Consider the following 25,434-nt stretch of genomic DNA (forward strand, 5'->3'; position numbering starts at 1 on the left):
AAGCTATCGTAAACAATGTTACAATATAAACGTTTTTCTACCTAAAAACGTGTATACGTGATGAAAAGCAACTTTTTCAAATATTAGTAGTAGTAGTAGTAGTAGTAGTAGTAGTAGTAGTAGTATGAGTAAAAAAAAATTGCCACGATATGATAGAGAATATTGCAGCAATTATGCTGATAAAAGTTTATTATTTATTATTTCAAATGTCAACTCGATAACAAAGTTATCGTAAACAATTAAAAAAAATGAAATACTGAACAAGAAAAATAACTAACAATATTTGCTACAATGCTTAGTCGCAAACTATAAAATTTTTTTATAATAAATATTATATTATTTGCCTGATCCATAACATATCTGCTCTAGATTGAATGATGATGATCATGCTAATGAAGTACCAGTTAATATGTAATTCGATAAACTATGAATTTTATAATATCGAATAATTATTTATTAGTTTTTAGTCTTTAGTAGAACTTTTCATTCTCTATGATTGATTTGATAGTATAATTATTTTTATCTCATTTGAATGTAAAATTGCAATTTAATTGGGTTTGAGACTCGTCACGGGGAAAATTTCAAAAGTCATTTCCAGTCAACATGCATTTACGATCGAACAATCTTGACATAATAAGCCTGTTTGATGTCCATTTTTGTAAATGTAATTTTCGTGATTTTTTTGTAACTTTCAATTATTTTTAATTATATACAATTATATATGAACTGTATATCCCAGGTAGGAACCGGCAATGATGAAAATTGGGCCAGCGTTGGCCCTTTTTTAATCTGCCAAGATTCGATAGCTAAGCGTGTACTGATAAAAGGATTTATTTGAGAGTAATAAACTAGATTTATTAAAACTCTTGTGACAAGTTTCTTTGAGAGAAATAAATATTTATTACAATTAAATCATTCTATGGTTTATCTCAAATAAATATTCGTAATATCAACAAAGCCTTCTTTGACTTGAATAAATATTTATTTTCACCAAATAATATTTATTAATATAGTCAATAAATATTTCTTTAACGAACATTATCGATAGATGGCTGCATATAATCATATGTAGTTGTATATATTAGCAAGAGCCTAACAGAGATAGTAGTAAGCGTCGCGTGCGGCAAGCACGGCCATATTTTATATAAAATATAAAAATTATTTTAAATAATTGTTTTTTTTTATTATTCATTATCTTTCCACTTAAAATAAATTTTTTTAAATATTTTTATTTTTCATATGAAGGCCCCCCTCAAAAATTAGATAAAAATTTTTTTTTATTTTCCGTCAAGTTATAACCTCAATAATGTTTTTATGATATTTTAGGCCAATATGTGATATGTGGGGTATAATGGACCACTCGATAAAAAAATTGCAACGAAAAAATTATTTTTTTTTTAATTTTCCGTCAAGTTAATTTTTTTTTTTAATTGATCCATTTTACCCCACATATTACATATTGGCCTCAAATATGATAAAAACATTATAGAGGTCATAACTTGACGGAAAATAGAAAAAAATTTTTTACCTAATTTTTGAGGGAGGCCTCGTGCCCTAGGCTCCCCTATTTACCGAAGATTCGGTAAAGTTTCGATACTATTCGAATCTTTCGAAGTATTCGAACCTTTCAAATTATTCGAACTATTCGAACATTTCGAATCTTCGAGGTGAATCTTGAATCGAATTGGTTGGTTCGATTCGCCTCGAATAATTCGAAGTTTCGAGTATTCGCACACCCCTAATATAAAATATCCGAGAATAATTTTGAAAACGCTATTTTTTCTATTTTTTTGTTGATAACATTATTTAAATTAAAGAACGAGTTATATTTCATTATGTGGTGATCGAGAGAGACCATACACTGAAAAAAAAGTTTAAGTCCGATTGGTATACACTTTTTTAATAAATTGGTATTGCGAATATGATATAAAAAAGTTTAAGTATTATCGCAATACTCTGTTTAAGTGAGTGACTTATATTTTCCGTACGATACTATAGCAAGTCCAGAGAGTATAGTAAAACAAGTTCCCGCGTAAGACTCAGCGCGTATTTTGCATCTTTTTTCCCCGTGTTTATATTATACCTTTAACCTATTCATCGTTCTTAAGAGCCTTTAAAAGATTATTTACATAATTGGAATTAAAAATAATCATTTATGGATTCCTGGGTGAAAAATAAATTAACCGAGTGGAATTCATCATCCTATCATCAAGTATTATCAATAAATGGGTTTATTGTCATTTCTTTAATCTATAGCAATATTTATTTCCATAACCTTTTTTTTCTAGTTCTGTCAATTTATGAGTGTAAGGATTTGAGTGTAGTGCTGATATGAGTTTTGCGGTGGCGCTAAAACTCGATTTAAGCGTATGACTTAAACGAGTTTAAGTGTAGTGCTTAAAAATATTGCGTTGAGACTTATATTTGGTATAATGATAAAAAACGTTTGGATCCAACCAGATATGTCTGGATCTCGTTATATCTGTTTATATCCAAACTTATCCAAATATTTAATCTTGCTAGATATAAGCATATATAAGCAGATATAGAGATGTATTAAGATTGATATCCAAGTAGATATACGCATATCCAAGCATATATAAGTATATCTGCTTAGATCCAACTATATATAAGCAGATATAAAAATTGATATCCATGCAGATATGCTTATATCTATGCATATACAAGTATATATAGTTATATCTGCTCAGATTCAACTATATATAAGCAAATATAAAGATTTATATCCAAGCAGATATAAGTACATATTGTTATATCTGCTCAGACCCAATTGTATGTATGCGGATATATAGATGCAAAAATAATTCATATCCAAGCAGATATACGTATATCTAAGAATTTATGACTATATCCAAAAATGTGTGTCTATATGTATAATCAGTATACTGACTTTGATATATACGTTATTTAAATCATATACTTGATATTGCAATGAATAAATAAAATAAATCAGTTTGATCAATGTTTCCAAAGTATTCATCTATTTTTTTTATTTAAATATCAATTGACTTTCGATATATGTTATACATAGGTTCATCAAAAGCATTAAGAGGTAATAGCAATAAAATCCAAGATATGAGTATATATTGTTTTTAGAATGGTCTAAAGTATAATATACTTATACATGTATTCATTAGAATGTAGTGAAACTTCTTTAGATATATGTGCTTAAATCTATGTAGATTTCTTCAAGATCGACATTTACGCAGATCTGCTTGGATACACTTATATATTCGTGAATATAGTGAAATTTATTTGGATCTCTTTAGACATTTTGAGATCTGTTTGGATCTCTTTTGATATTTTAAGATCTGTTTGGATATACTTAGATAAAGTGAGATCTCTTTGGATATTGTCAGATCTGTTTGGATCCGCTTGGATCGCGCCAAAATTTGGATCCAAGCCATGTTTGGATCTAATCATATATGCTTGGATCTAAACATATTTTATCGGGGCAGTTTCAAAGTTCGTCATCGTATTACATTTTTACGTTCAAAAAAGTCAACGTTTTTTAAACAATTTTTTTATATGGGTACTGATTGGATAAAAGTTTACTAATTAATTTACATCTCATACACGAGAAAAAAAAATGTTTTCAAATAATAATTTTAGGATTTTTTCTGATTATAGAATTCAAAGTATATTTGAAACTGTAGAATTTACTACTGAGAGTAAAATCATTATTTAGAAATGTATTTTTTTTTTAAATTTCTAATATGGAACCCCGACCATGCAATCATGAAACTGTGATTGTTTTTTTTTCTTTTTGCGTGTAAACTGTAAATATTTTGTAAAATTTAATATAAAAAATAATAGTTGATGTTAATGAAAATATTCAATTTAGTTTAAAAAAATATTATACACGTTAAACTGCAAGGTTTACTAGTTTTCCACGATATTTTTATCAAGTCTAACAATTATCCGTGTCCACGTGATGAACTGATAAATAATAACGCTCAGAATATTATTGGTTCGTTTTAGCGTTTCACACATCTGTACAATAATTATTTTAATTATATATACACACACACACACACAATTTTAAGGGCATTCTCAGTCAGTGCCCCCCACTTTTAAAAAATATGCAATGACTTTCAACTGTCATAACCGTATTAAAATTTTATTAATTAAAAAAAAAAAAATTGAAGCCTTAATTGAAAAAAGGTCAATTCCGTATTCTTTTGAATATAATATTATATTATCCTTTTCACCCTCGCTTATGTTACAGTATATATATATACAGGGTGATTCAGAATGACCTTCACAGCAGGAAAATTTGAATAGAGGAGACGATTCTAAGCATAAAGTTCCTTAGCCATTTTTCAAAATTCTCAATAGTTTTTGAGTTATTTAAAATCTAAATTGACCAATCAAAGACATGCTTTGAGATTTAAAAAAAATTAAAAAGAATAACAAATAAGTTTGGCAGCGCCGCAACAGTAAACTTCAAGTTATACACTATTTATTTAATTTAAAAAGTTCGATTTGTCACAGAAAAGAAACAAAACACACAATTACAACATAGAATATATTCGTATATTTTGTTTTATCTTTTCTCTTTTTATAGAAAGAATAATTAGTGGAAAATAATGTTTTTATTAAAAATAAAGCTTTTGGAAATTCGACAAAAAAAAATTACAGATTTTTAATTATATGATGAGCAACGCAGATTAAAAAAAGAAATTTGAAAACTAATTGAATTATGTTTTACCAGAATAAAAGCAATTTCAAATAGACAAATATATAGATGACCACATTATTTTAAAATCGTTTATTTCGCTTGCTCTGTCTCGCTCAAGACTTTGCTAAGCGCTCATTGTACGTCATACTAAACACATTTGTAAAGATCGCGCGGATTGTCTTGTTAAACATCTTTCAAGTGATCTTTTTCAGTGATTAGCCATCTGACTATCTCGTTAATGGTCTTGCTGGTGATCTTTCTTAGAATTTTTCTGGTGATCTTGCTGACCATCTGGCTGGTGGTCTCGCTGGTGGTCTTGCTGGTGGTCTCACTGGTGATCTTGCTGATGGTCTTGCTGAAGGTCTTGCTGGGGGTCTTGCTGGTGGTTTTGCTGTTGATCTTTCTTGTGGTCCTGCTGGCGGTCTTGCTGGTGGTCATGCTGAAGGTCTTGCTGGTGGTCTCACTGGTGATCTTGCTGATGGTCTTGCTGAAGGTCTTGCTGGGGGTCTTGCTGGTGGTTTTGCTGTTGATCTTTCTTGTGGTCCTGCTGGCGGTCTTGCTGGTGGTCATGCTGAAGGTCTTGCTGGTGGTCTCACTGGTGATCTTGCTGATGGTCTTGCTGGTGGTCTTGCTGGGGATCTTGCTGGTGGTTTTGCTGGTGGTCTCGCTGGTGATCTTTCTGGTGGTCTTGCTGTTGATCTTTCTTGTGGTCCTGCTAGTGATCTTTCTGGTGGTCTTGCTGACCATCTGGCTGATCACCAGCAGGACCACCAGAAAGGCCACCAGCAAGACCACCAGCCAGATGGTCAGCAAGATCACCAGCATAATTCTAAGAAAGATCACCAGCAAGACCATTAGCGAGATAGTCAGATAGCTAATCACTGAGAAAGATCACTTGAAAGATGTTTAACAAGACAATCCGCGCGATCTTTACAAATATGTTTAGTATGACGTACAATGAGCGCTTAGCAAAGTCTTGAGCGAGACAGAGCAAGCGAAATAAACGATTTTAAAATAATGTGTTCATCTATATATTTGTCTATTTGAAATTGCTTTTATTCTGGTAAAACATAATTCAATTAGTTTTCAAATTTCTTTTTTTAATCTGCGTTGCTCATCATATAATTAAAAATCTGTAATTTTTTTTTGTCGAATTTCCAAAAGCTTTATTTTTAATAAAAACATTATTTTCCACTAATTATTCTTTCTATAAAAAGAGAAATGATAAAACAAAATATACGAATATATTCTATGTTGTAATTGTGTGTTTTGTTTCTTTTCTGTGACAAATCGAACTTTTTAAATTAAATAAATAGTGTATAACTTGAAGTTTTCTGTTGCGGCGCTGCCAAACTTATTTGTTATTCTTTTTAATTTTTTTTAAATCTCAAAGCATGTCTTTGATTGGTCAATTTAGATTTTAAATAACTCAAAAACTATTGAGAATTTTGAAAAATGGCTAAGGAACTTTATGCTTAGAATCGTCTCCTCTATTCAAATTTTCCCGCTGTGAAGGTCAGTCTGAATCACCCTGTATATATATATATTACGGTGGCTTAGAAAAAGTCTTGATCTTTGTGCTTTTACTCTCACCCTTCAAAAAGTTATTAGGGTATGGTAAAAAAAAATTCTCTCCATGTTTGAGATTTGAAAACTTCGAAGTTATTACGCGGCTTCACAAAATTCATGTTTTTAGATAAAATTGTTAGAAGATGGCTTATTTGATAAGTAGTAATTTTTGCTATTCCAAAATACAAATTTGCGAAAATGAAACACTAGATTGTTTGAATGTTTTCTAGATTTTGAAAATTCTTGTGCGACCTCTCTTAATCTAAAAATTTTCACTCAAAAGTGGTGATAATTTTTTTTTACCGCACTCAAACTTTTTGAGGGTAAAAGTGGAAACAAAATTTTTTTTTTATCCTCTTTAATATGTATAGAGGAGACCGGGGCACGAAGGCCCCCTTAAGCCGGTTTTTTCTTCTTGTGGCTTTTGACCATCAAATTCATTTAAATTCCGTCTATTTCGGAAGAATCAGTCGAAATTTTGCAAAAAATCGAAAAAAAAATTTTTTTTTTCTGGGGCCCCCTCCCTAAAAATTATAAAAAAATTTTGTTTTCATTTTCCGTCAAGTTATGACTTCTATAATGGTTTTATTATATTTTAGGTCGATATGTGATATGTGGGGCAAAATGGACCACTCAAAAAAAAAATTGTAACGAAAAAATTAACTTGATGGAAAATAGAAAAAAAATAATTTTTTCGTTACAATTTTTTTTTCGAGTGGTCCATTTTGCCCCACATATCACATATCGACCTAAAATATAATAAAACCATTATAGAGGTCATAACTTGACGGAAAATGAAAACAAAATTTTTTTACCTAATTTTTGAGGGGGGCCTTCGTACCCCAGGGGGCCATAGCACCCCGGTCTCCTCTATATCTATATATATTTATATAGTTGCTATAGAAATCCCACATCAAGGAACAGTTTCCATAAGAATTATATGTGATTTATTCCATCAAAAACAAAAATTTTAATTTTGTGCCAACGGGCGATCAATTTTCAAGCTTTATATATTTTATTCAAATGTTAATCATTTTAGCGACACACAATATCAATCAATAGATACATAAGTCAAACAACAGAACACGCAATATTTAATTACTCAGTTCAAGGGCAGTAAAAAGAATATACAACTTTATAAACTAATAAAATAAAAACCTAACATCATTTGTTATTTAATTTCATGGTCAAAAATTAAATAACTTTGAACGAAAGCAAATTATTTACGGTTTGTAATTTGGTAATATCGAATGTTCTGCAAATCGAATACTTAAAAAACCGTTTCACCAATTTTTTTAAAAATTATATTTAAAACGGTAGATTAAAATTCAAAACTCCGACTCAATTATGGGAGGAACCTTGTCCTACAACGTGTCTTTGATAAGTATTTTAAATATTACAGCAATACAAATAATTAAACCCGTGTTTCAGCAACGGCAGTTTGTTTATTGATCAATGCTAATTTTCGCCGTAGTTTAGTACGTTTCGTTTCTAATTTTTGCGAACGTTTTTCAGATAATTCTGTTAATTTTTTGAACAATATTTCAAAAATAAAAACAGTGAACGTCCACATTAAGCTCAATGTACCGAAAAGATAAACTATTCGAAAATCTTCAAACTCTAATTGATCAAATCCACTTTTATATGATTTAATTCTAGCAGCTAATTTTTTTTTTCGTTTTAATTCTTTATAAAGTTCAAAGCGTTCGGCGTAATGGATGTGACCGGTTTCAAAAATATTCATTGCTGCTTTATCGATTTTGTTTTTTAAACTCCAACGTTTACGACTCATAAACACATTGTACGATTTGAATAATATGTCTTTCGAAATGTATAGATCCTTGGTATATCCGAAATTACGAAACTTATAAGCAAATATGCAAGCTGCTAAAGAATCTTTTGTGATTGATTCATAATATTCCAAATTTGAAGACTTTAACGGACTTGACATATTTATCGGGCGCGAATCATTAATCAGATGAGAAACATTTACTGGAAGTGAATAATTTATCGGAACGGGATCAATTACCTTAATCGACTCTGACATTCCAATTTCTACCGAACCTGCATAATCTCTCATAATGTAATAGTAGCATTGATCATAACCATTTATATATGATTCATACAAGTATTCCTTATCAGTATCACTTGACCATATTTCTGTGTCGAATATATAATCACGGATACTATTGTCGAAAAATATTTTATACTTATTTGAATGTAAATCATTCAAATTTTCTACCCTACGGTAACTCGGTTTTGCAAGCAACGCCATGAGTTGACCCTCTAATGCTGGATTGAACATCAACATAAATAAAGATGCAGTTAAAAAAGTAATACGCATAAATAAACGCTCTATGCGTGTCGTCATCCCCATATTCAATACCAACAAAACGATATCGAAAAAGGTTTCGACAAAATTGAACTTATTATTGACTAAGATAAGTACATAAATGCTAGTTAGAATAATAATCGAGAGTGTCATACTTTGATAACTGAACATACTGTCGACAATTTCGTCAAGGATTGGAGTAGAACGTGAGTTTGTTACTATCGTGAAGCCGTCTTCCGAGTATAGAGGAATAACATCGAGATATTCGTAATAAAGTATATCGAGTGGTTTTAAATCTAACCATACATCGTAAATATTATTATTAAATAATTTTTTAGTTCTGTTAGAGTGTAAAACTTCATGAGGCCAATGGTAGTGCATCACCGGTGTGACATTCAACATTGAAAATATCTTTTCAAAAACGAATCGTGGCTTTCCGGTAAAATCGAGTTCATTTGATGAAACATCACGGAGTGAATAAGGTGCATAACCTTTTACTGGAAAACCGTCCAGAATTCTGGTTTTGTCAAAATGGTAACTTTGACACGATTCCGAATCTGTAACAAAAATCAAACATTTAAGAAAAATATAATCACAAATTGAATGCAGTACCCTACCGTTTTTAAATGTCTGCCTATACAATGTCCATCGATTATCACTCGTTTTCTTCTTAACTCTTCTCCAGGGTTTCGGTGCTCTATTAGTGTAGGGGTTAAATGTATACACCAACGTAGTTTTGTTGACTTGATCTCGACAAACGTAAAATGATCCAAGAGCTTCAATATTCCACACCGTTCTCAGTACTTTCATTGCCTTTCCACAATTTTCACCAACAACGAAAACCAATGACTCGACGTTCCAAATAATCGACGATTTTATTTCGTGAAGAAGAGCTTTTAGTTCCCTATCAGTCTCTGCTGATAGAATATACGAAGGATGATTTGGATAGTACCATTTCATCACAGTTGACTCGAAATCATTATCGATCGTTACAATCGACGCGTTGACCACTTCGTTTATTGAAATTTCGAACATGATGTCAATCAAGTTAACAGTTATAACCGCAGGGTTTAATTTATCAGGGAAACACAGCTCAAGTAGTTGTTTCTGTTTGAAAATCGGACAATAATTATATAATCATACAAATCAATCTATTGTATACGTATAAAATATAAGTTACCGTATCATTGTGAAAAATCTTTAAATCAGTTGGTGCTCCATCACTTTTGTCAATATTGTTTAACGCAATGAAATTCACAAACAAACACAAAATAACAATTTTCCCCCACATTTTTACAACAATTTTAATGAAATTAAAATTTTAAATTATCAATAGTTTGAAAACCCTCAAATAATCTCAATTTCTTTTTAATTTTAAGTAAATTATAGAACAAATCGAATCACTGAATGCTGAAATAGCATCCATATGTCTATCTACTTCAACTTATTGCTCATAACTGACAACTCAATAGTATCATTTGCTGGAATATCCACTTCATTAGTTGTTAAGGATACGTGTCCATACATGAGGATCGCTTCGATTTTTTGAACGCGCCAATGAGTCCTCGAGAAGTATATGACGCATGTTATTAAAAGTGTAACACATTAGCATCACATTCATATACTTATTATAGCAAAACAAATGTATGTATATTACGTAGTATTCAATTTAAAGATTAATTTTTTCCCTGCATCAGTAATCATAAAAATTATCTCAAAAAAATATTTGCCCAATACTGGGCGCCACAGAATTCAAAAATATTTAACACTAGTCCATTAGTCATTACACATTTTTCTTTCGAATAGATGTATCTATTTTTTTGCAACGTTTCAAGTTGATTGTTACTGAAAACCACTTTCATTTATTAGTAAACTATTGATTTACAGAAATATAGAGACTGGGGCATGACGGCACCACTTAAGCGAGTAATTAGTTGTGGCTTTTTAATACCGGTTACAATTTTTTTGTTGTTACAAAAATTTATTATTATTTTACAGTAAATTCGAACGAATAAATTTGAACTCTAATCATTTACTTGGGGTCCAATAGACCCCCACATTAACTTCAGAGTAAAATTCGAACGCTATCACACTTGAATTTGGTGATTTTCAAAACAATCCGTTTGTGTTAATTGACTTTATTGGATGGTATGGTAAAGAGAAAAAAATTTTTCGTATGTCAACTGACCTCAGTGTTTCCTTCATCGTTCAACTTGTAAAACATAACAGGTTACTATAAAATAACGTGAAATTTGAACGTGTTAATTGAGTGGAAACAATATATAAAAATCTTTCTATCGGTTGACCCCGCGGGCCAGCCCTAAAACTTCCCGCTGTTTTTGAGCTCAGGGAGCTCGGAAACATTATTACTTGTAGATTTTTGAGCTCTTCGAGCCGGTGAACCATACCTTCACTGAAATATTATAATTTTTGTCCGACGATATCTTTGGAACGAATCAATCGATTTGAACGTTCTTGGTGGCAATCGAAAAGGCTCAACAAGACTTAGAACTGATTACATTTTAAGGTGAATCAGGCAAGTGGTTTATAAGTTATACGCAAAAAACCAAAAACAAAAAAAATTTGTAATTTTTATTCTTCGTATAACTCGTAAACTACATGACCGATCTACCCTAAAATCTAATCAATTCTAAGTTTTGGTGAGCCCTTTCGATTGCCACCAATTACGTTTAAATCAGTTGATTCATTCCAAAGGTATTGTCGGACAAAAATAAAATCACACACACACACACACACACACACACACACACACACACACACACACACACACACACACACACACACACACACACACACACACACACACACACACACACACACACACACACACACACACACACACACACACACACACACACACACACACACATACACACGGGCGTCCATCCGGGAATAGTCAGAATAGCTTGCTAGCACCCCAAAACGTCGACATCTGATGGAAATTCGATTTTCGAAAATCGGACCAAAATCAATAACTTCCCTTTTTTTGAAAATTTTCAATCTTCTTAGCGGGAAGTTAAAAAAAAACAAATAGAAAAAATAAACAAAGTATGTCGGCATGCAATAATTTGAACTACATATAAAAATAATGTTCGTGATAAAAAAAAAATAATTTGTTCTTATTTTATTACTTTTTTTAAAGTTTATTTACAAATAAATAAATCAATTACAGAATAAATAGAATATATACAAGCAATACTTTTTTTCTTAATTATTAAGCTTATAATTACATAGGAGGAGCGCATGACCCATCGGGCTGAACATCTTCACCTGGTCCACATGTATTATCTTTAGGATCAGGAATATCATCAATATAGCCGACGGACGTCGGTGCAACAACTTTTTGTTTAAAGACATCGTTTTCTTTAGCTTTTGATTCATTTTTATATTCCTCGATGAGCTTAGCGGAAATTTCATCGTGAAGAAAGTCATTTTTTTCACTTTTCTTCGATTCATTATCATTATTTTTTTTAATCACATATGAATTTCCAGGCAAGATAATAAAACTAATATATATAAATGTCGAACATAAAATCAATAATTTTATATCCATATTTTTTAAATGAAATTTTTCGAATCTTATAACTGGAATAAAAATAAAAATTATTATATATAATCAGAATTATTTAAATTAAAAATTAGTTACTTTTTTTTATTAAAATAATTATTTATATAAATAAAATACATACTCACTTTTAGTATTGTTTATAAAATCGAATAATTTTCGAAGTTTTTGGTTTTTTTAGTTGTATCAAACTGTAAGACAGAGTTTGGAGTTATGATTTGAATTTCATTTTACTTACCGTTAAATACTATTTTTTTGTTTACTTCATCCCTAAATAACGTCATCATAACATTGTTTTGACGTACAAAAGTTGATTATGAGCTAAAAAAAACAATAATATAAAATTTGTATCGAAGCTATCAGCGATGATTCACAAATAAAAGTGGGTGTGTTACCGTAAAATTAAATAATAATACCCGTAGGCAAGAAGATAAAACGTAGACGTTATCAACAGCCAACAGGTCAAATGACCTGTCCTCAATTTTTAGTCAAAAAACAATTTTGTTTACTATTAGTTCTTACTAGTACCCTATTTTTATCTACGTCAATTTTTCTATTTTTTGGTTTTGTTATTTAATAGAGATTTAATGATACTATTTTTTTCACGCGTAATTTATAATCATTTCTATTTATAACTTCTTTTATAAAAACAAAATATTTACTAAAAAAAACATTACTCTTAGATTATTAGTATGACGTCAAATTATGTAGGAATTCCTGCGTAAAGAAGGCGTCGAAAAAGCATAGATTTTTCTAATTAGAATTTTAAACTTAAAAATGTGGCTTGAATAACTTTTTAACTTCCCGCTAAGAAAATTGTAAATTTTCAAAAATTTGGGAAGTTATTGGATTCGGTCCAATTTTCGAAAATCGAATTTCTATCAAATCTTGACGTTTTGAGGTTCTAGGAAACTATTCTGACTAATTTCACGATCATGTCCGAGTGTATGTGTGCACGTACGCACGTACGTACATATGTAAATACCTGTATCTTTTAAACGGATGAACCGATTTTGATCGTTAAGGTGTCATTCTACGCGGCTCGTTAATATCTAGAAGCTGTGGAAAATTGAGCTTGATTGGTAGGGCTCGTTCAACGATATTCCAAAAATAAAATTTTTTCAAAAATGTTTTTTTTTGATAACTTCTAATGTGCTCGATGGATTGATTCCAAAATCAATTGGGCTCTAAAGCTTTTTAAGCTTTTAAAAATATGCCCATGCAGAAAATTCAAAAAACTAGGTGCAATTTTTTCAAATGTTTTTTTTTTTTTTTCATAATTTAATTTATCGTTTTTAAAAAAACTCAAAAATTATTACATGCTCCTGAAGTTACCAGACAATTAAAAATTTTTGAATTTTTTTTTTAACAAATCGATTGCAAAAAAATAAAAAATAAAAATATGCACATGTAGAAAATTAAAAAAACTATAAGTGCAATTTTTTCAAAAATTTTTTTTTTTTTCATAATTTAATTTATCGTTTTTAAAAAAATTCAAAAATTATTCCATGATCCTAAAATTACCAGATAATTAAAAATTTTTGAATTTTTTTTTTAACAAATCGATTGCAAAAAAATAAAAAATAAAAATATGCACATGTAGAAAATTCAAAAAACTATAAGTGCAATTTTTTCAAATATTTTTGTTTTTTTTCATAATTTAATTTATCGCTTTTGCAAAAAATTCAAAAATTATTACATGCTCCTGAAGTTACCAGACAATTAAAAAATTTTGAATTTTTTTTTTAACAAATCGATTGCAAAAAAATAAAAAATAAAAATATGCACATGTAGAAAATTTAAAAAACTATAAGTGCAATTTTTTCAAATATTTTTTTTTTTTTTCATAATTTAATTCGTTTTTAAAAAAATTCAAAAATTATTCCATGATCCTAAAATTACCAGACAAGTAAAAATTTTTGATTTTTTTTTTAACAAATCGATTGCAAAAAAATAAAAAATAAAAATATACACATGTAGAAAATTTAAACAACTATAAGTGCAATTTTTTCAAATATTTTTCTTTTTTTTCATAATTTAATTTATCGTTTTTAAAAAAATTCAAAAATTATTCCATGATCCTAAAATTACCAGACAATTAAAAATTTTTGATTTTTTTTTTAACAAATCGATTGTAAAAAAATAAAAAATAAAAATACACACATGTAGAAAATTTAAAAAACTATAAGTGAAATTTTTTCAAATATTTTTTTTTTTTTATAATTTATAATTAAAAAAAAAAAAAATCAAAAAATTATTAGACGTCTTAACTTCAGTACCATAAAAAAATTTGAATGCGATATCAAAAAGATGTCAAGAATCATATATCGACAGCACTCGAGAGGGCACTAGTTAAAATCGATTGTTAAAACTCGATATTTTTGACAATCATTTTTATCCTCAAATGAAATGTAAACATAAATTACAACATTGCCAATAAATCAAAATTCGTTTATTTTTTAAATTAACTGTCAAAGTTGACAAGAGTTACAAAGATCTACAATTTAACGCTAAGAATTCAATTGTGATCATAAATTTAGACCAATAATTAACCTAAAATTTTAAATACTCTTTGTGCAAATGCATCGTCTATAGTGTCATATATTTGTATACATATATAAATATAAAATAAATAAAAATGGCCACATTGGAAGACAAAATATTGAATGAAAAATTAGAATATTACTGCAGTAGTTCAAGTGAAGACGAAGGAAAAGATTCTGAGGGTTCAGACTCCGAGGAAACTAAACCAGAAAGTGTCAACTCTGGACAAACTCCATCTTCCAGCTGCAATGAATGGAATGGAACCTCAAGTAACACTGGACCGAAAGGCGTTTTGAAAGTAAATTTTTTATTCAAATTTTTAAATACTGTCAGCTGTCAAAATAATTTAATTTTTATCTGATCACTAGGATTGGCAGAGATTCAAACAACTGGAGTCGGAAAAAAAAGCAGAACAAGAACGAGAACGTTTGCTGTTGATTAAAAAATTAAGTCTTACTTGCAGAAGTTCGCTGGATGATGAAAAAGACAAACTCAATGAAACCGATCCTGAATTAGCGGAATTACTTGAAGATGATTTTTTACTCGAGTATCAAAAGCAGAGAATGAAAGAGATGTTGGCTAACGCAAGTAAATTACAATTTGGTACTTTGGTTAATCTCAGTAGCGCTGATGAATTTTTGAAGGCGATTGATAATGAAGATAAATCTGTGACTATTGTTGTACATATTTATGAGAAAAACGTTCCTGGTTGTGATGCAATGAATGGAAGTTTAATTAGTTTGGCGCAAGAATACCCAGCTATTAAATTTTGTAACATTCTCGGTACGGTGTAAATAATTTTAGACAGTAAGAAAGGATTCGTCAAAATTTATAATAATCGTGTGTAAAACGAACGGCTTACACACAATTATATTTTATTTTATTTTATTTATTACGCCAATCGGCACTGCATTAGGGTGGGCCGAAAATCCGCTTTTTTTTTAATTTTCACTGTTAAGAAGATGTGCCATCTATTGTCTTTCTCACACACATGTGAACGAACGGAACTGTCCTTGTTGCACTTACATTAGCAAATGGAAATTTAAAATGAGCCGTTCTCAGATGTAAACTGCAATTTCCGTACGAGTCCCTGATTAAAAAAGTGAATTGAAAAGTATTGAAAAAGATGAGAAATGAATCCTTTCGAATACTTTCTGTACCCCAAGGTTTTCATTTTGACATAAAATTAATACTTTTCAATCCCAAAATAATAAAAGAATTTCTGAACTTCCGAGGAATTGAAAAAGATTCAAATGAATTGATATTTTGAATCTTTCTGAATCCTTCTCAATACCAAAATAATTCCATATTGGAAGGTATTGAAATGATGAAAGATTGAATTCTTTTCAATACTTTCGAATTCCCCTTTGGAATTGTAAAGTATTCAAACGATCGAAATTTCAATTCCATTCAATACTTTCCAAAACCGCCGAGGGATTGAAAAGAATTGAAATAATTTTCAATACTTTTCAATTCACTTTTTTAATCAGGGGTAACATTTTATTCGATAAATAATAAGTTTACGCATCGAATGACATATTTCGTTTAATAATTTGGGTCTTTACTTGTGAAAACGGTTATTTGAAAATCACCTGGTACACTCTCTTAATACCAAAAATATTTTTCTTTGTACAAAAAAAAAATTTGCGGAAAACAAAAAAAATTTTAGGTCGATATCTTGGGCTCGCCAAATCCCGCTAAAGTTAGAAGTTGTTTAAAATTTTTTTTCCAACACATTTTACTCAGAAATTTAATTCCCCACAAAAAAGGTCCTATGATAAAATTACGTAAAGTCGATAGTTACTGAGATAATTGCATTTTTGCTCTAAAAAATGAAATTTCTCGAGATATTATTAATTTTTCAAGGTAAAAAATAAATTTTATGATAAAAATTTCATAGGAAATTCAATTTTCTACAAAACAGACCTAATAAAAATTTATTCAAAGTTTATAGTTACAAAGATAATAGCGATTCTTGGTGACAGTCGCCAAATAACGATAAATGTGACTATCTAAACATAAAACTGCCAGTTTCTGAATAACTATAAATTTCAAGTTTTTACCAAAAGGCCAATTTTGTAAGAAATTTGATTTTCCATGAAATTTATATGATCAAATTCATATTTTACCCTGAAGAAATGATAATATCTTGAAAAATTATATTTTTTAGAACAAAATTGCAATTATCTCAGTAATTATCAACTTTACGTTATTTTATTATAAGATTTTTTGTAGAGAATTAAATTTCTGATCAAAATAAGTTGGAAAAAAATTTTAAACAACTTCTAACTTTAGCGGGATTTGGCGAGCCCAAGATATCGACCTAAAATTTTTTTTGTTTTCCGCAAAATTTTTTTTTTGTACAAAGAAACATATTTTTGGTATTAATAATGAAAATTCAAAAAAAGCGGATTTTCGGCCCACCCTACTATGCATCATCTTGACATTAATTAATTATTAGGGTGTGACATTTTAAAGCTATATTTTTTTTTACTGCTATACCAGAAAATCTGGTAGTATATAGAAAATAAAAAGTATGCCGCTGGGCTAAAGGGTTCAAGTCCAATAGCGGCTTAGCATCAAAAAATTCGATTTCCCATTTAAATAACAAGAGAAATTTTTTTTTTAACTGAGTATTTTTAACTTTAGATTATTGAAGTCGTTTTACATAACTTCAACCTTGAATAACTTTTGAAGGAGTGAATTTAGCGAAAATTGTTAAGAGACTTTTTTTTTAGGGCATTCAATTTCCTGCAAGAATATGCATTAGCTTTTTCCGGAAACTTATTTTTACATGAATTACAAAATTCCAAAGTTGAACAATCAAATTTTAAAATCATACCAATGTTCAAAGCATGATTATAAGGAAACGGTTCATCTGACGAAAAATTTCAATCAGTTCTTTTTTGTAGAGCATTAAATTTCCTTCAAAAAATGTATCCGAGTCGATTTCGTTTATCTCGATGGTTTGAGAGTTATGAGACAAAAACCCGCTCATTAAAAAAAAATAAAAAATTGCGATGATACACCTCTTAATATCAAAATTAAGGGCTCAAATTTTCACAATAATTTTTTTTGTCATCCCAAATAATATTTCCACAGTATCGTTAAAAAAAAAAAATAGTCGATTTTTTTGGCCCAATCTAATAACTATAGTCAAAGTTATATTCTTTTTAAGCTAAAATTATAACTCCGGAAGGGGTGGTTATAAAGAGCTAAAAATTTAGCTCAAGACTTCTTTCTACATGTATGAAAACACTTCAAAAAATCGAAAAGGGTCACCGTCGCAATGTCGTTGAATTGAGATGGAATGATCCATATACAGAAGTGTTAAAAATCCAACACTTGAATTCTTAACAGACTTTTTTTACACTTTGACGAATCCTTTTTTACTGTAAAGTTAATTACCTATTTTTTTCTATCAATTAATTTCTGTATATTTATATTTTTTAGGCTCAACAGCTGGCTTAAGTAAACATTTTAAAAAACGCGGAGTGCCAGCTCTTCTTGTCTACAAAAATGGCCAAGTGATTGGTAATTTTATTAACGTATCGGACACATTGGGAACCGACTTCTACGCTTCAGACGTTGAAAGCTTCCTTCTGGAAAACGGAATAATTGTAGATAAAAATTGTGTACCAAAAATCATTGCTAATTCAAACGATGATGATAGTGATTGATTTGTGTCATGATTTTAAATAATTTATATTGATCTCTATACAAAAAATATAAATAAGTTTTTTTTTTACTTAAATATCTTAAAAATGAATTTTTTAATTACATTATAAAACTAAGTATTAAAGGCTATTTAATAAACGCTCTTCTTTTTCAATCGTGAATCTCAATTCCAAATATCTTTTCAGTATATCATCATACTCAGTTCCACGTAAGTCCTGATATTGTTTCGATAATATTTTTTTCTTCTTTATTTCTAACAGGATTTCATCCAATTTGTCATCCAGCTTTTGATTGATAATTTTAAATGCGTCTAGTGTTATCGATGTTTCAGTGAACATGGATATTGTGTACTTAATTTTCATTATTTTTGTTTGGATCTCAAGTATCTCTGCTTCAAGTAATTTCGATTTAGCTTTTTTACTATTAAAATTTTCAACGTCTTCGTGCTTGAGCTGCAACCATTCTTCTAATAACTCTGCACAGATCAAAATATGTCGTTGATATTCATCGAAAGTATCATCAATTTTATCCTTCCAGTATGTTATATCTAATTTATTAAATTCGGATAATTGTTGCTTCATTATCGAGTCCTTTGTTCCCATGGCTTCTATTAAATTTCCTCCATATTCTTCGTATCTGTAAAATTAATTTCTTAGTATAAGTACTCGGGTGGTTCTTTCGAAACTTTTCGGATCTTTTCTCTCCCACTTTAAAATATTGTCGCAGATATTGAAAAAAAATTCCCTGTAAGTTTCAGCCTTTAATTTTAATTTCAATTACTTTACATTTGATTTTAAAGTTTCCCCATTTAAAATAAATTTTTTTTTATAAATTCTCTATAAATCAGCCGCATTTCAAGGTATCGGGTCGCCGTTTCCGGCAATTTGTAGATAATTTCACTCTTCAAAGTCTCCTCAGTAATTTTACTCAGACTCTAATTGTTTTTTCTGTATTCCTGTGTAAAAAAAAAAATTCGAAAAAGTTCGACATGTCGAACTTCGAAATTTGAGATCAAATCGAACTTTTTTCGAATATTTTCGAACTTTTGTAAAACAATACAAATTCATTACAAACATGAAAAATGATTAAAAAATTTATCGAAAAATTTATCAAAATATTGAACTTTTTTAGAACTTCTAGACGGAAAAAAAAGTAGTAGTGACTCTTGTCTGGGATAGTACTGAGTACTTTCTGTAAAAAAAAAATTTCAGACAGTACTGTATGTATTTGAGTACTATCCCGGACAGTAGTGGATACCGTCTAAATAGTATACAGTACTGTCTAAAATTTTTTTTTTACAGAAAGTACTCAGTACTATCCCAGACAGTAGTCACTACTACTTTTTTTTCCGTGTACACTTAAAATTATCGAAAAATTTCGAACTTTTTCAGAACTTCTTTAATAAAAATCATCCAAAAAGTTTTGAAACATTCAAACTTCTGCGATAAAAATTATCGAAAAAATTCTGAAAATATCGAACTTTTTTAGAACTTCTACACTTAAAATTATCAAAAAAGTTGTTACAATTTCTAACTATTATACCGATAGAAAATTTAAAGTTCTAAAAAAATTTTGAAGTGTAATCAAAATTGTCAAAAAAGATCTAAAAATTTTGATTCCTAATTGTTAATTTCCTTTGTTAGCGACACGTCCCGAAAAGTCAAGAATTCCAAACTTTTATACCAATCCTCTTTGTCTCATGTGATTTTTCATGTTTGTAATGAATTTGTTTTGTTTTATAAATGTTCGAAAAAAGTTCGATTTTGTCTCAAATTTCCAAGTTCGACATGCCAGACTTTTTTCGAACTTCTGTTTTTACACAGGTTGGTTTTGAAAGCATTTTTCCAATGATAATTTGGGTTTTTAGTTGATATTAACTAAATAATTAAATTTACAGCAAAAATGCAAACGACGATTTTTGAGGAAATCTGATTCTCGAAAAAACAAAAGATTTTTTTAGTTAAGTGGCTCACGTGATATAGAGATTTTAGTAATTTTGTAAATAAAAAATTGGTCAAAAATTTTTCCGAAGCTCATCGATTGTAACCCTTCTGATTTCCATGAAAGGATTAAATTAATGACAAGAAAATTATTTACTGACTTAAAATTGAACTTAAATGGCATCTGGCCGAATTTTTTAAAAAATATTTTATTTAGAAAATTATTAAAATCTCTATATCACGTGAACGATGAACCTGAGCCACTAAACTCAAAGGACCTTTTTTGTAGAGAATGAAATTTCCTAAAAAATTGTTATCTGCATTTTCACTGTAAATTTCGTTATTTAGTCGAAATAAACTAAAAACCCAATTTGTTATTAAAAACATCATTTTCAGAATCAACACAGAAAAAAACAATTAGAGTCTGAGTAAAATTACTAAGGAGACTTTTGAAGAGTATTAAATTATCTACCAAATGCCGCAAACCGCGACTCGATAACTTGAAATGCGGCTGAGCTATAGATAATTTTTTTAAAAAATCATAACTTTCCTCCGTATTTTAAATGGGAAAACTTCAAAATTAAATGTCAAGTAAAGAAAATTAAAATTACGGTCTGAAACTTGCACGGAATTTTTTCCAATGTCTGCGGCAATATTTTGAAGTGGCAGTGAAAATAAAAAAAGTCATTCCGAACGAACCACCCTATTGTATATTAAGGTGTTTCAAAAAAAAAAAAAAAACAATTTTTTTTTTTTTTATGGTATCCAAAAATTGAAAGTATAACTAAAAATAAAAATATTGGTACCATTCCGAACTCTTAATAATGATATTAAGGTTTGCCTCAATCCATTTTTCTATTTTCTATTTAAATAACACGGGAAAAATTTTTTTTTTTTAGCATTTTCCAGCTCATAAACCAATCAACGGATTTTTATGCACAACAAATGTTTTTGTAGGAAATTGAACGCTCTACAAAAAAAGTCTCTTATCATTTTTTGATAAATCCCACTGTTCAAAAGTTATTTAAGCTTCAAGTCAAATTTATAGTAAATTTTGAGATTTTTTTAATTTTCCGGCGAAACTATCAGTCTTATCAAAAAATATTACAGAAACTTTTTTGCAGATAATTTTATTCCTCACAAATTATTACAGATAAAGTTTTTCGAAATTCTGCGTTGTTTTCAAGTTATGTCCATTTCAATGTCAAGCTCTTAAAAAAATAGATTTCTGATTGATTTTAAGAGCTTGACATTGAAATGAAAATAAATTGAAAACAATGCGGAATTTCGAAAAATTTTATTCGTAATTATTTGTAGGAAATAAAATTATCTACAAAAAAGTTTCTATGACATTTTGTAATAAGACTGATAGTTTCGCCGGAAAAGTGAAAAGATCTCAAAATTTACTATAAATTAGACTTGAAACTTAAATAACTTTTGAATAGTGGGATTTATCAAAAAATGATAAGAGAATTTTTTTGTAGAGCGTTCAATTTCCTACACAAAGTTTCATTGCGCATAAAAATCCGTTGGTCTGTAAGCTAGAAAGTTCTAAAAAAAAAAAATTTTTCCTATGCTATTTAAATGGAAAATAGAAAAATGGATTGAGGCAAACCTTAATATTATTATTAAGAGCTCGGATTGGCACCAAAATTTTTATTCTAGGTATACTTTCAATTTTTGAATACCAAAAAAAAATTTGTTTTTTCTGAAACACCCTATTGTATATGGGGCATTCCACGCCAAATCAACCACTTTTGAATCGACCCCTTTAGATTTGGCTGAAAATTTTTTCGATTTTTCTACCCCATCAAAAACGTTTCTCATAATTTTTTCAAATTTTTTCACCCAACCGAAAAAAAGTTAGAAATTTTTGAAAAAAATGGCTTTTTTTATTTTAAGTAGCTATAACTTTTTCAAAATTCGACTGATTGGGACGTTTTTTTTTTCAAAATTTTTGTTTTTGAATGTACTTTTTGAAAAAAAATACAAAAAAATTATTGCAACCTATCTTCATTGTTTTTTCGTAGATTTTTAGAAAAAATCAAAAATTTTTCGATGTTTACCATTTTTGATTTTTGATTTTTTTGTTTATATAAAACTTTGACATTTTCTGCAGATCCTCACATTTTTTCAGAGTGATGTTTTTCCGATTTATATTTTTTTTTTCCAATTGAAAAAAAAAATTTTTTACAACTAGCCTTATTTCTCATAACACCATGCTAAAAATTTTTGAGAGTGCTCAGAAAACTTTCAAACTTGGAAAAAAAAAAAATAAAAACAAAAAATTTAAATGGTAATCCTCGAAATAATTTGAATTTTGTTCGAAAAATCAAGTTTAAAAATAGAAGGACCATCTGAATAATTTTTTTGTATTTTTTTCTGAAAACTACATTCAAAAACAAAAAAAAAAAAATGAAAAAAAAAAGTTTTCGTTTGGTACATTTTTGGACAGATGCTGGCAATTCAAAAAAAAAATATTTTAACCATAAAACAATGAGTGTAAAAAAAATTTTTTTGGGTGAAAAAATTTGAAAAAATTATGAGAAACGTTTTTGATGGGGTAGAAAAAAAAGAAAAAATTTTCAGCCAAATCTAAAGGGGTCGATTCAAAAGTGGTCGATTTGGCGTGGAATGCCCCATATATTTCTAAGACAAGAAAAATTAATAAAAAGTAAAGTATTTCTTACTCTGATCCTAAAAAATTTACTTACTTCGATATAAAACTATTTATACTTTTCAATACTTCCGTTTCCACAGCAAATTTAATTATTCTTCTTTCTTCACAATTAAATTCAGGCTTCGGAGTTTCCATGATGCCCAGTAATGTACATTTTTCGTTACTGTCATTCGGCAGCACGAGATATTTATTTATTTTGTTCGCTAAAATTATTTGTTTCAATTTATCCAGCAATTCCGGCTTCAAATTATTATTATCAGCGATAATATTCTCGAGTGATTTATAAATTAATTTACGATGCGCTATTTGGTACATGGACTCTTCACATTTTGCTAGTGCTTCCAATATTTTATTTAATGACAATTCTTTAGTTTTTATTTTTGTCGTTAAATACATGGAACTCGAACATGATAAATTTGATATACCAGAGAGTCCTAAAATAAAATAATTAAAAGTTAAACAAAAAAAAAATAAAACTATTGGATTACTTATTACGTCAAGAATACAAAATTTTAAATATTTAAATTCGTAATTCATGAAACAATTTCATTAAAATTTAAATAATTTTTCAAATTTTTAAATTGTAAAAAACAATTTTTTTTTTAAACAATTTTATAAATGAGTGAATGTAGCAGACATCAGACAAATTTAAAATTATAAATAAATAAAGAAAATAATTTCAAAAATATTTATAAAAATGGACTTATGAATTTAAAAATTTTTGAAACGCGCCTTTTTTTAAAATTTAATTTTATTAATTATTTACTACATTTATTAATAATTTAAAATTTTTCTGACGTCTGCTGCATTCACACTCATTTTTATAAATTTATTGTCGGCTTTTGTAAACAAAATTTATGAAATAATAATTTATTAAATAAATATGACAGTATTTATACCTGATAATTGACTGCTGTCACTGTTGATACTCATATTCATTAAGCCATCAACTAATAAAATTAAAGTATAATAATTAAAATATTTAAATAAAACTATAATTAAATAAGCAAAACATTCTGAAGAGTGTATGGTATTTTTTTTCCTTATGACTGACAATTGGCATCCAATCATGCGCTAGAACGATACACAGATGGAATTAGTTGTAGTAGATTTTTCAGACGTACTTAAAAAAAAATCCGCTGTGAGCAGCACTAGAGCAAGAGCGAATGGCAGGCAAATGCTGTCATTTTTTTGACATGTGTGACCATATATGTAAATATACAGCCGTTAGTTGCGGACGAAATGACTGTCTGGGTATCCTGATATATGAAGACTTGAAGACTTTTTGGTCAGAAAGTTGGTGTCAATTAGTTGCGATCAAATTGACGACAAATTCGGATATTTCCATTTTTAAGGAAAATTTGTACGCAACTTGCTGTACAATTTGACGTACATTTACTACCTGAATTTAGAATGCAAATTCACTTCAAAAGTTCACTAGAAAATATTTATCGTCAATTTTCAGGCAAATTTTGACATCAATTTGTTGTTAATTTTCAATGTCAAATTGCAGTCAATTTCAAGCTAAAATGCCTATCAGGGTGACTGTTGACTACAAGTTGTTATCAACTTTCCCAGAAAGTTAGCGAAGATTTACTGTCGCAACTTGTCACCAACTTTTTGAGAAAATGGACCCGTGTAAAAAAAATTCGTTCCAAAAAGATTATAAAAACGTTACGAATGGACTTTTTTTTGGAACGTTAGTAATTCTGATGGTAAAAAAAAAGTTTTCATAAGCAAATTTAGAGTTAAAAAAGGACGTTCTTGGAACTTTTTTGGAATTTTTTATGGACGTTTCTTTTAGTTCTATAAAAAATTCAAAAGTAGTGATTTTTGAACTATTTTGGCATTTTTCTAGAACGTCTTTAGTCTACAAAAGATGCAAAAGTAGTGATTTTGGAACTTTTTTTGAATGTTTTTGGAACGTCTATTTTAGTTCTATAATGGGCGGTAAAATAATGATTTTTCGAATGTTTTTGGAACGTCTTTTTTAGCTTCCGAAAAAGGTCAAAAGTGGTGATTATGGAACTTTTTTGGAATGTCCATATAAAATTCAAAAAAATTTCCAAGAACGTCCTCTTTTGACTCTACCCAAGTCAAAATATTAGACGTAAAGTGAACGTTTTGAACGTAAATTGAACGTTTTTAACGTTTTGAACGTAGATTGGAGTGTCATAAATTGAAAACATATTTATCATAAAACTAAAACCTATTTATACTTACAATAAGAAAACATGAGCCTATACCAAAAAATTTTTTTCATCGATTTTGTACTCCTGGATTATCATCACGTCAATTCCCTAAAATTTTGTCGTCCGCTTTTCTGGCTGTTAAATAAAGAACTCGTATTTTGAAAAAAAAATTTTTTCAGTTTCATATCCTTCTATCTTTACCACCATATAT

The 25,434-nt window shown here is 28.9% G+C and overlaps 2 protein-coding genes across 2 annotated transcripts; one reads left to right on the top strand and one right to left on the bottom strand.

The window, feature by feature from the left end:
• The first annotated feature begins 14,559 nt into the window (after positions 1 to 14,559).
• LOC130669874 (phosducin-like protein) lies at positions 14,560 to 18,565 on the top strand. The gene is made up of 3 exons (XM_057473010.1): positions 14,560 to 15,031; positions 15,102 to 15,516; positions 18,187 to 18,565. Exons 1-3 carry the CDS (start codon positions 14,828 to 14,830, stop codon positions 18,411 to 18,413), a joined length of 846 nt encoding a protein of 281 aa, XP_057328993.1. The 5' UTR covers positions 14,560 to 14,827; the 3' UTR covers positions 18,414 to 18,565.
• LOC130669873 (uncharacterized) lies at positions 18,423 to 24,090 on the bottom strand. Its single transcript, XM_057473009.1, has 3 exons — positions 23,931 to 24,090; positions 23,066 to 23,465; positions 18,423 to 19,047 (listed from the first exon to the last, which is right to left on the bottom strand). Exons 1-3 carry the CDS (start codon positions 23,968 to 23,970, stop codon positions 18,531 to 18,533), a joined length of 957 nt encoding a protein of 318 aa, XP_057328992.1. The 5' UTR covers positions 23,971 to 24,090; the 3' UTR covers positions 18,423 to 18,530.
• Positions 24,091 to 25,434: the final 1,344 nt, after the last annotated feature.

This window comes from Microplitis mediator, chromosome 6, assembly GCF_029852145.1.
Source record: "Microplitis mediator isolate UGA2020A chromosome 6, iyMicMedi2.1, whole genome shotgun sequence".
NCBI lineage: Eukaryota > Metazoa > Arthropoda > Insecta > Hymenoptera > Braconidae > Microplitis > Microplitis mediator.

What these genes read in the sequence shown, in the direction of transcription:
- LOC130669874 (XM_057473010.1), top strand. Translation starts at nt 14,828, where the DNA reads ATGGCCACATTGGAAGACAAAATATTGAATGAAAAATTAGAATATTAC. An exon ending in GACCGAAAGGCGTTTTGAAA is followed by an intron (nt 15,032 to 15,101) that starts GTAAATTTTTTA and finishes TCTGATCACTAG; the next exon opens with GATTGGCAGAGATTCAAACA. An exon ending in TAAATTTTGTAACATTCTCG is followed by an intron (nt 15,517 to 18,186) that starts GTACGGTGTAAA and finishes TATATTTTTTAG; the next exon opens with GCTCAACAGCTGGCTTAAGT.
- LOC130669873 (XM_057473009.1), bottom strand. Translation starts at nt 23,970, where the DNA reads ATGAATATGAGTATCAACAGTGACAGCAGTCAATTATCAG. An exon ending in TGACAGCAGTCAATTATCAG is followed by an intron (nt 23,466 to 23,930) that starts GTATAAATACTG and finishes ATTTTATTTTAG; the next exon opens with GACTCTCTGGTATATCAAAT. An exon ending in ATAAATAGTTTTATATCGAA is followed by an intron (nt 19,048 to 23,065) that starts GTAAGTAAATTT and finishes TTAATTTTACAG; the next exon opens with ATACGAAGAATATGGAGGAA.